The sequence below is a fragment of the Schistocerca americana genome, chromosome 1, assembly GCF_021461395.2.
Source record: "Schistocerca americana isolate TAMUIC-IGC-003095 chromosome 1, iqSchAmer2.1, whole genome shotgun sequence".
NCBI classification, from domain to species: domain Eukaryota; kingdom Metazoa; phylum Arthropoda; class Insecta; order Orthoptera; family Acrididae; genus Schistocerca; species Schistocerca americana.
The window spans coordinates 1,229,371,280-1,229,383,251 of NC_060119.1; the positions used below are offsets into that span (position 1 = coordinate 1,229,371,280).

Sequence of the window (11,972 nt, forward strand, 5' to 3'; positions counted from 1 at the left end):
CTTCTCTGCTCCTATCCGTCCCCCCCCCCGGTCCCTCTCCTCCAGAGCCTCCCAATGCTGCACCTGGCATCCTTGTCTTCCCACCACCTAGTCCCTGCCACTCTATATTCATGAAGATGCAAAGCTAGTTCTTTTTGCTGGTGATACAAGTATAGTAATCACACCCAACAAGCAAGAATCAGCTGAGGAAATTGTAAATAATGTCTTCAGAAAATTATTGAGTCGTCTCTGCAAATGGACTCTCACTAAATTTTGAGAAAACACAACTTATACAATTCTGTACAGTAAATGGCATAACACCATTGATAAATAGAGAATGTGAACAGAAGTCTGTTGTTTAGACAGAATACTCAAAATTTCTGGGTGTGTGCATTGATAAGAAATTGAAGAAACACCATCGATGATCTGCTGAAACGATTAGGTTCAGCTACTTATGCTATTAGGGTTATTGCAAATTTTGGTGTAAACATATCAGTAAATTAGCCTACTATGCCTATTTTCATTCACTGCTTTAATATGGCATCATATTTCGGGGCAATTTGTCATTAAGAGAGAAAATATTCATTGCACAAAAACGTGTAATCAGAATAATAGCTGGAGCCCACCCAAGATCACCTTGCAGACATTTATTTAAGGAACTTGGAATATTCACAATACCTTGACAATACATATATTCACTTATGAAACTTGTCATTAATAACCCATCCCAGTTCAAAAACAACAGCGAAGTGCATGGCTACAGCACTAGAAGAAAGGATGATCTTCACTATTCTGCATTAAATCTCACTTTGGCGCAGAAAGGGATGAATTATGCTGCCGCAAAAATCTTTGGATGTTTGCCAAATAGCATTAAAAGTCTGACAAATAGCCAATTAAAAGCAAATTAAAAGAATTCCCGAATGACAACTCCTTCTACTCAATATATGAATTCTTAGATATGAAGTAGTTACGGAAAAAAAAAATGGTTCCTTAATTATTTTGTGTAAAGAAAACTTACAGCATGTTAAAGTGACACGTTCTGAAACATTACGAAATGTCGTATTCATGATCTATGGAACAAGGATTAATGTATGTATGTATGTGACATGCAAAGGATCCTAACTCAGCATAGTACCCTACACAATACTGTTTTAATATTTGCAGTATATATTTACACGATTAATCATGCTTAGCAACTATGCAGTTCCCTTTGCCCTATTAACGTGTGCCACTTTCGTCAGTTGCTGGTGGTGATCTGACCATTTTTGCGAAGTACTACATATGGCAAGTGCATTTTTTAACATACATTGCTAGTTATGTGCAACTAACAATTGGGCAAGAAGGACAGGTGCTCAGTACCTGCTTTGTGCTGCTCCCTGATGAATTTCTTCCTCACTGAAGAGAACAATGCTCATTTCTGTTAGGTACTATCAGGCTGTATATTAAAATGTGGACATTGCTTCTGTCTGTTTCTTCATCACATGTTTATTTTCTTCATTTGATGTATATGTCCACAAACAGCACCAATTAAGCTTCTACTGTAATACAAACATCAGTCAACTTTTTTCCAGACAAAACTTTGTGTTCGCAGTCCAGCTGCTCATACTATTACCCCTTCCAGGTCTTTGCTCCATAACAAAGTGACTCAGTTGTTGCCAATTATGGGGATATGGAAATTTTATTACAAAGATTAGTATGTGCAGTTGATAAAAGGAAATCGATCGAATGACTACCCTAACATTAACCCAGATAGTCCTGAATTATTTGTTTTTCAAAATTGATTTATATGTTATCTACATTCATTCACAAGGTTGTAAGGAAGAAAGTAAAAACAATTTTGAGTATTTATTTTTAATTGGTATTTCCAAAAATGGGCGTCCTTCCAGAAGGACATCAGGACAATAAGGGAACATGTTTTTAAAGTATATGACATTGCACAATTAACTTGTTTTGGTTTTTATACTTTCAAAAAGACATAAATAAATTTGAATTATGGGCTAAAACAAGTAATAAATACAAAATACAAAGAAAATAACCTATACCCATATTTTATGCACCAGTATGATAAGACAAAAAGCAACAAACATGAAGTGGTTCGTTACATTTTACGCACATAGTAGTAGTTTTTTGTGGCAACTTCGACATTTTCAGCTGCTTCTTCTTTTTTGTTATCTCGTCCGTTGGTAATTCAGCAACATAATGTTCTCTACCATCAAATCTAGAATCTAGTTTTGCCCTCTTACTAGGACGTCCTCTGCTGGTAGTGACTCTTTTGTAACTTTCAAGAATTGCAGTGACAATTCGACGATGAAATGTCAGATGATCTATGGGTTCTTCCTTGTGCTTGTAAAGATCCCAGGCATTTTTGCTCTGCAATGTCTATAAAAATGTGCAATAATCGAGAAATACCACTTTTTCCCTCTTATAGAACATCAATATAGGGATACATTTGGTCAGCTCGATCTATGCCTCCCATATGAGTAGTGTAGGATTGTAATAAGTTAGGTTGAAGCTCGCTAATCCTTTTCTTTTGTTCCCTGGAAAATCTTGTTACAGAGTGTAGTGGTTGCACTCTGTCAAAGTTGGTGGCTACAGTAACAATATTGTTGTTATTCCAACATACAATGGAAATACCGGATGCTGAGTCAGAACCAATTTCATATGATACTCTATTTTCTTTTATCATTTTATCGACGGATGATAGAGTACAATTCTTAACTCTGTTTCCTCTTATTGTTCCTGTTGCTTCCACGCCCCTCTCTTTTAGGTCATGTAGCGCAGGCAGTATTGAGCTGACTTGCTGGTTAATTATCTACACTTGGATTTTCTTCAGCACTCGAATTTTCGTTTGTTACCTCAACAGTTTGAATTTAGAGGAGGTGTAATGTTACATTCACACCAGTATTAGGTATTACCTCATCTTTTGATTCTAACATGTCCAAAAGTTCCATAAGTGTACATTGTATTCTGTGAATACAAAGTGACAACATATTACCCTGACGTCCTTCTGGAAGGACGGTTGTAACATTATTGAATTACAACTCACGAAAACTTTCTATCGTAATATGAACCCATAAATACACTCCTGGAAAATTGAAATAAGAACACCGTGAATTCATTGTCCCAGGAAGGGGAAACTTTATTTTCACATTCCTGGGGTCAGATACATCACATGATCACACTGACAGAACCACAGGCACATAGACACAGGCAACAGAGCATGCACAATGTCGGTACTAGTACAGTGTATATCCACCTTTCGCAGCAATGCAGGCTGCTATTCTCCCATGGAGACGATCGTAGAGATGCTGGATGTAGTCCTGTGGAAAGGCTTGCCATGCCATTTCCACCTGGCGCCTCAGTTGGACCAGCGTTCGTGCTGGACGTGCAGACCGCTTGAGACGACGCTTCATCCAGTCCCAAACATGCTCAATGGGGGACAGATCCGGAGATCTTGCTGGCCAGGGTAGTTGACTTACACCTTCTAGAGCACGTTGGGTGGCACGGGATACATGCGGACGTGCATTGTCCTGTTGGAACAGCAAGTTCCTTGCCGGTCTAGGAATGGTAGAACGATGGGTTCGATGACGGTTTGGATGTACCGTGCACTATTCAGTGTGCCCTCGACGATCACCAGTGGTGTACGGCCAGTGTAGGAGATCGCTCCCCACACCATGATGCCGTGTGTTGGCCTGTGTGCCTCGGTCGTATGCAGTCCTGATTGTGGCGCTCACCTGCACTGCGCCAAACACGCGTACGACCATCATTGGCACCAAGGCAGAAGCGACTCTCTTCGCTGAAGACGACACGTCTCCATTCGTCCCTCCATTCACGCCCTGTCGCGACACCACTGGAGGCGGGCTGCACGATGTTGGGGCGTGAGCGGAAGAACGGCCTAACGGTGTGCGGGACCGTAGCCCAGCTTCATGGAGACGGTTGCGAATGGTCCTCGCCGATACCCCAGGAGCAACAGTGTCCCTAATTTGCTGAGAAGTGGCGGTGCGGTCCCCTACGGCACTGCGTAGGATCCTACGGTCTTGGCGTGCATCCGTGCTTCGCTGCGGTCCGGTCCCAGGTCGACGGGCACGTGCACCTTCCGCCGACCACTGGCGACAACATCGATGTACTGTGGAGACCTCACGCCCCACGTGTTGAGCAATTCGGCGTACGTCCACCTGGCCTCCCGCATGCCCACTATACGCCCTCGCTCAAAGTCCGTCAACTGCACATACGGTTCACGTCCACGCTGTCGCGGCATGCTAACCGGTGTTAAAGACTGCGATGGAGCTCTGTATGCCACGGCAAACTGGCTGACACCGACGGCGGCGGTGCACAAATGCTGCGCAGCTAGCGCCATTCGACGGCCAACACCGCGGTTCCTGGTGTGTCCGCTGTGCCGTGCGTGTGATCATTGCTTGTACAGCCCTCTCGCAGTGTCGGAGCAAGTATGGTGGGTCTGACACACCGGTGTCAATGTGTTCTTTTTTCCATTTCCAGGAGTGCAATATAGGTTAACTCTTTAAGATGTTATATGACAAGTTTCAGAATTATTGACGCAGTATGAAAGAAAATATACATACCATCGATGACAAGGTCAGTCAGTTCGTTCATGGTAAAATTGGCCCTATTTTCAAGACACAATTTCTCACTCACTATGACCGACAGCATCAAATTGACTGTCGCAGAGCGCAACTGACACTGCCTACTTCATATAACAATGTATCACAGTCCGTTGCAACAATGCGCTATTCGCAAAAATAAATAATTTCAACTGTGAGTTACGTCGTCCTTCCAGAAGGACGTCAGGGTTATCTGGGTTAAAAAGACTTTGCTTTGTTGTCAACTTGTGTGACATTAATGGGAAGTTCAAACAATTGTAGGCATACAGATGCTTTGAAAATAGAGAAGGAAGTTTTAATGGTGAGCTGCAACAATTCTTCTGCAGATGTAAACAAATTGGACCATGGTAGTTGGTACATTGACAGTGGTGCAAGATGACATGTAACTAGAGACCTGAAAATATTGCATCTGTGTTTGGCGAAATTTGCATCTTTTAGTGCGAATATGCATTCATTTATGTCACACAAATTTAAGAAGTTGTCACATTATGTGCCTGAAGACAAAGCCATAGTGTGTTTAAATTGACTGTTAAAAAGAGCAATGAACTGAGATATTCTTATTGTAATGGATATGATATGAAAGACACTTGATGGAATGCTATTTTGAGGGTTTTACGTGACATAAAAAATAAAATTTTTCTTTCATATGAAACAGCTGAGTGAGGCAAAGTTAGCACCACCACACACCATCTGAATTCTTCCCCCAGACACCAGTTTCTCTGAAGTTCACAGGTGCGACTAGCGCTACAAAATCCTTGGTTCTTTGTTTCTCGCCATCCCCATCCCACCTCTTTTACATACAGACCCCTTAGCTTTTCACTCTTATTAACTTGTGCACAATGTTTTAGCGGTGGTCTCTGTCATGCATATTAGCCTGTCTTCCACCTTTCAGCTCCAGGTTTTCAAATCTCATTTGGTGAAGTCACCCAACAGGTCTCATTCCATCTGGTAAGTCTCCCCTGACTCGAGGTTCCGGGTGACTTATCTGAACTCTAACCCTTTACCTAAACCTCTCAGCCCTTTTCCGTCACCCCTCTTCCTTCCCCTTCAGCCTTTCTGCCAGAAGGTAGAGCCACTGGCTCCGAAAGCTTGCATACTTAAAACCCTTTTTATATTTCTGTTCTCCTTCCACCACTTTGGAGTAGATTTTTCATGTATTGAATTATGTTATATGTCAAAAATTGATTATTTTCTTTGTTAGGTTGTACATTAAAGATTAGAAAAAGTGTAAGAATTCTTAAAAAAAATGTGAGGTGAGTTCTTGAGCAAATTCACATGTAATTGTCTTTTCTGTGGAAACGCCGAAGTGCTCGATGGAATTTGTATTCAGTCAGGTAACCCTTGAAATGCTCGGTGCACAGCAGTGAAATTTATAATCTTGCTTGTTGGAAATATTCAGCTGTTGCAATTTAAATTATGCTCGTAGGATTCTGCTTAACGACACCCTCAGGAGGGGGGGGGGGGGGGGGGGGGAATTTCTTGTACGTATATTGTGAGTATATTTAATTTAAAGCATTAACTCTTCCTGTTTGTGTGTGCATGCCCTATTTAACAGTGATGTTCTGCTGGCCCACTTCATCACGTGTTCTATGTCCTGAATTTCTACTGTCATTGGCTGGCGAGATTGCAATCTCAGTCTCAGTGCTTCAGAAGCTGTGATTGGTAGAATTCATATTTCTAGCTCCATAATGCAAAAATACGCATGTTGTTGCACAACAAAAATCTTTCCAAAAAACATTGTTTTTTGATGGGTTTCATTTTCTAAAGTGCCAGGAATTTCTACGCCAATTTATAAAATCTTTAACATTCAAAGGACTGATAAGTTCTACAGCTCCTTTGGAAAGTATATTGTCACGTCACACGGGAAGAATGTACTTTCACACAGTGTGTAGTGTATTTTTACCTGGGAGAAAGTGTATTTTACCAGGAAGACTTTGAAAAATCGGGGCTGCCATAAAGTATCAGTATTAATTAGTTTTTAATGGAAGTATCTTAGTATTGTTTCAAAGGATGTCTTATGTCCACCACTAGTACTATAAATATCTTAATTGATTTTTAATGTTTAAGTGTCTGCCAATGATTACACATGATTGGGGGACACATGTACTACCAAGCTGAGATTTGCTCTGACATTTTCAGTTATAATTGGAGTTAGTCTGATAATAGACAGAAGGACCAAATTCTAAGTTTATGCGCACCTATGGTACTGAGTTTTGCCCCAACAATTTCGCTTGCAGCTTGTAGTTATATCTTGCTAGAAATAAGTTTCTTCTCTACTGCAACAAATAATAGCTTATCTTATTAATATACGAGGTACGACAATAAAGTGATGAGACTGATTTTCTTTGCAAGATGTGGAAACCCTGCAAGCTTGCGTAGGCGCAATATCTTTGACCTTGGTCTATAAGCTGCTTCTAGTCCAAGCGGCACATCGATGCAACTGCTCAATCGTGAGTTGTGCTGTAATAAGTTAACACGTGCTTGTGTCTCTTGTCACAGAAATGGAACTGCATAATGTTACACAACGGTATGCCATTTCGTTTTGCGTTAAATTGGGTGAAAACGCGACGACAACTTACGGTAAGCTTCAGAAGGCTTTTGGAGAGGAGGTTATGTCAAGAGCTCAAGTTTTTCAATGGCATAAAATGTTTAGTGAAGGCAGAATGAATGTTGAAGATGAGACCACAGTGGATGACCATCAACCTCATGGACGGATGTCAACTTGGTCAGGGTGCGTGAACTCGTACAATCTGATCGAAGATTATCCATGAAAGTGATTGCAGGAGGACTGAACATCAATCAAGAAATATGATAACTGAGGATCTTGGTATGAGAAAGATTTGTGCAAAAATGGTCCCCAAAAAATCTCACACCACAACAGCGAGAAACATGGAAAAATGTGGCAGCCGATCAGTTAGAGCAAAATCCCCCCCGCCAGTACGGTCCAGAGACAAAAGGCCAAAGCTCACAATGGGATCACCCAGACCAAAAAAAAGCTCGCATGTCAAAGTCAAAAGTGAAATGCATATGCTTGTGTGCTTCTTTGATTCCAAGGGAATTGTTCATAAAGATTGGGTGCCTCCTGGACAAACACTTAACCAATATTGCTACAAAGAAATTTTAGAAAGACTTCGTAAAAGAGTTCTTTGTGTCCGTGCCAACATTGCTGATAATTGGATGCTGCATCACGATAATGTGCCATCCCATACTGCTCTGTCAGTACAGCAATTTTTAACCTCAAAACAAATTTCAGTACTACCACAGCCACCTTATTCACCAGATATCGCTCCGTGTGACTTTTTTCTATTTGCAAGAGTCAAAACGGTGGTCAAGGGACACCATTTTCAAACAAATCAAGGTGTCCAAAAAGCCATGACGAGGGTCTTGGAGGATATTACAGAAGATGAATTCCAGAAATGTTACCATAAATGTTACAATCAATGGCAGAAGCACTGGAAAAAGTGTGTGCCATCAGAAGAGAAATACTTTGAAGGAGACAACACTAAACTTGAATAAAATGGTAAGCACCCCTCTCCCCCCCCCCCCCCCCCCCCCCCAAAAAATCAGTCTCATTACTTGATTGTCGCACCTCGTACACTTAGATTTGCCCTAAAAACCTCACTGCAATCAGTTTTGTTTTTACCCAACTTTCTTTAACATTTATTAAGTGAGCTCTGTTTCATTTTAGGAGTACTTCAGACTCCATCGTTTTGTTAAGAACGCTTCAGCAATTGACCATTAGGATTTTCATCTTTTCACCTATAGGCATATCTGTATTCCTTTGGGTCTTATACTAACACTTCGGGGTCTCCTGCCACTATTATTATGTGAACTGAAAAGACAGTCATTTAAGCTAAAAAAAACTAATGTACATTTGGTTCAGAACCAGGGGGCCTTAGTCAGTTGTGGGGACAATGCTGTAGGTTATGAGCTTTCTCGAAATTCTCTGAGGAAGCTGGTCAACTCAGTCTTCTTGGTAGTCACTGGAATGATCCAAGTAAGATCATGGAGCTCTGATGAAAGGCAGACAGAGAGCAGAAAATTTAAATTCGGCATTTAAAAATGTATTCAAGCATTTAGATACTACTGTATTAATGGTTGACTGCTGCACACACAAATGAGTATAATATAAATATTAACAATGTGCAGTATTGGAAAAACAATTAATGCTACTTCAAGCAGTCAAGGGACAAGGCCCAGACATAATTTCAGCTAGATTTTATGTCAAATATGCCACAAAATCGGCTCCTTTCCTAGCTCGTATTTATTGAGAATCCCTAGCACAACTAAAAGTCCTAAATTACTGGTAAAGAGCACAGGTCAGTTCTGATGCCTGGAATTATGGACCATTATCGCTAACATCCTTCTGTTCCAAGATCCTAGACCACATTTTAAGCTCAAAAATTATGATGTTCTTGGAGGAAAACAAGCACTGTAATGGAACCAGCAGAGATTAAGAAAAAAAGAGTCATGTGAAACCCAGCTTGGTTTATTTACATACATCTTGCAAACAATAGATGAACTACTAACCAAGATACGATTATACAGTGTATCTCTGTAAATATGACATCAGCTTTAGGTATATTAATAGTACCTCTAATGTTTTCAGTATATATAAAAGATTTATCTAGCAGGATCAACACATTCTAATCTTGTTCACTGGTGCTGAAGTTGTGCATAGGAAGGTATTGTCATTGGACAGTTGTAAGGAATTGCAGAAAGATTTGGCAAATATTTCCAGTTGGTGTAATGAATGGCAGCTCTGTTTAAGTGCGCATAATTCTAAGATAATTTCCATAGAAAAGAAAGAGAACCTGGTAGTATCTCATTACAAGACCAGTGCTGAACATTATGAGCATGTCACATGATATAAGAATGTCGGGGTATAGCTAAGAAACAATATGACCTGTGGCAAGGTGCCTCAGATCGCGCGGCTTTCCATCTCAAGGAAATGTATTATATTTGAACTGAGAATGTGTTAAAGAATTCTTCTACAAACCAGTTTAAGAACGTTGGTATGTAATTTTGTGGGCAATTCTGTACCCTTCATATATGCTGGAGGCACCTGCGCTTTTTTTAAGTTGCTTGGGACTTTGCGGTGGGGGAAGAGATTCACGATAAATACAAGCTCTTTAAGGGGTCAATGCCGTGTAGTACTCCTTGTAAAACCAAATTGGGAGTGCGTCTGAAACTGGCAACTTATTTGTTTTCTACTCTTTCAGTTGCTTCTATATGCCAGGGATGCCTATTGCTATGTCCTCCATGCTGGAGTCTGTGTTATGATCAAACAATGGTTTGTTTATAGGATTCTCCTGCATGAATGATTTTCATAGATGCTGAAATTTAATATTTAGGCTTTCCTTAAGCTATCTTTTACTGCCACACCAAACTGGTCAATGAGTGACTGGTAGAACCTTTAGAACCACTTACCGATTTTGCATAGGACCAGAATTAAAAAGAAGTGTTCGTAATTAAGTAGGTATGAAGCTAACAATAAAAGACAAACAGTAGCTGTTTGATATAACTGATGAAGTTGCAGTGTTTTTCTTTTCTTCTCCCAAAGTAGCATTTTTCTTTCAAATATAATAGCATAATTTAACCTGCTGTAAGCTTATATAACACTAAGCAATAGTGATGGTTTATTGTTAATACAGTGTAAAGATTATTTCTTTGATCTGATTGCCTTTTGTGAGTGTATACTGTGGCTCATTCCATACCTGTAAAGGTTCTCCTTGATGGAATCTTGCAACACAATGGCTAAATGAATGAATTTAATGAAACCCATGAGTGCTTTCCTTCACATTTCTAAAGAAATGTTGATTTCTTTTGCAATGAGTTTCCATCAGCTATCTGTGGTGGTTGATTTTTTTTCTGTGTGCTTATTGTGACATTATGTAAACACTGATACAGGCTCTTGGCTAAGAACTAAAGATAAAGCTTAGCAGTAATAGTCTGACATGACTTTCACTCTTGTAGGTTCGCCCTTGGCACAATGGGATGTCAAGCCAAACATCTACGGCAAAAAAGAGGCCATGCACCACAGACTCTACTATCAGCAATGGGCCTGCACCAGCTAAACAATGCAAGCGCTCCCTACATGGGAAAGTGAATGGTTTTTAAGTCTTTTAATGACGATTTACATGTACAATTATTGTAACTGCTGAACTTCATCAGCTTCATCGTTTTATTCTGTACTGAGTCATTTTAAGTCACTGTGTACAAAACATAGATTATTTAGAACTGTTTATATTAAAGTAAATGTGTAGTTTTAACTCATCTTGTTGTACTGCTGTCACTGAGGAGAAAAAAGATAAAACATTCTTTGCATGGATACGAACATCCATATTGTTAGTTTTAGCTTCTAGTGCAATGATAAGTTTTATTATATCATATCTATTTTATTGTAAATAAATAGTTTTACACAAGAAACCACAGCGTCAGATGTGATCAGTAAGACTGGAGATTTGGAAAGGTAAGAAGGTATTTTGTTAATTAGATAAACAAGATTTTAATATGCTGTGTTTTATAAGATTTTTCACCCCCTCGTTATTGATATACTGTGTAATTTATATCTTTGAGAATTCAGCCAGGTTGACACTTTCATGGTTATGGTCAATATTTTCATTCAGTCAGTTGCTTCTGGTGAAGACAGTGTAGGTGATTGGCAAAAGTTTGAGATTTTACTTAGAATTACTCAACAAGAAAAGCAAGACTGTTTTATACATTAATAGTGTGTGTTGAAACAATAATTAGGCCTCACCATATCAAGATTGTTTCACAAAAAATAAATGTCACGAATTTTTATTTCTTGTTTGAGAAATTTCAACCTAATATTTTCCTCCATTAAAGAAAAATCAGTGCCATTTGTAGAAAGTAAAAAAAGATTCATACGTATTTTACTTCATTTGTCACTGTTTCACGACTTCAAAACAAAGGATATATGTAGCAGACTTTATATCTGAAACCTTTTATGCGTATTTTGGAATTAAACTTGGTGTCTAGAACAAAAGTGGCACCGCATAAAGTGTGATGAACATATGTTGATAACCCCAGTAAGTGGACTTAAGGACAAGGGAAAAGCCTTAGTTGTGGAGTTATAATGTTGGGGAGTATAGCAAGATCATTGTTTGCTTGATATGACAGGCTTTAACAAAAAGATAAAACATTCCACTGAGTTCCTTGTGGTTGGTTATAAGATGTCTACCATACAATGAATATGTTTCTATCTTCATTTTGCAAACATTTTCAGCATTCAATTTCAGTGAGGAATCATAATACCCACAGCTCTTGACAGTGTTGACTATGACATCATACTGCTTGATGAAGACATTCTGTACCAGTCATTCAGTCAAGGTGAATTGCCTAAAACGTCTT

The 11,972-nt window shown here is 39.5% G+C and overlaps 1 protein-coding gene across 1 annotated transcript in view; it reads left to right on the forward strand.

Annotated features, from left to right (window-relative positions):
- Positions 1–11,115, forward strand: part of LOC124612726 — a 127,317-nt gene extending 116,202 nt beyond the window's left edge. The window contains exon 6 of the mRNA XM_047141512.1: positions 10,575–11,115. Coding sequence (XP_046997468.1) covers positions 10,575–10,718 — 144 coding nt within the window. The 3' untranslated portion in view covers positions 10,719–11,115. The remainder of the gene's footprint in view (positions 1–10,574) is intronic.
- The last annotated feature ends 857 nt before the right edge of the window (positions 11,116–11,972 follow it).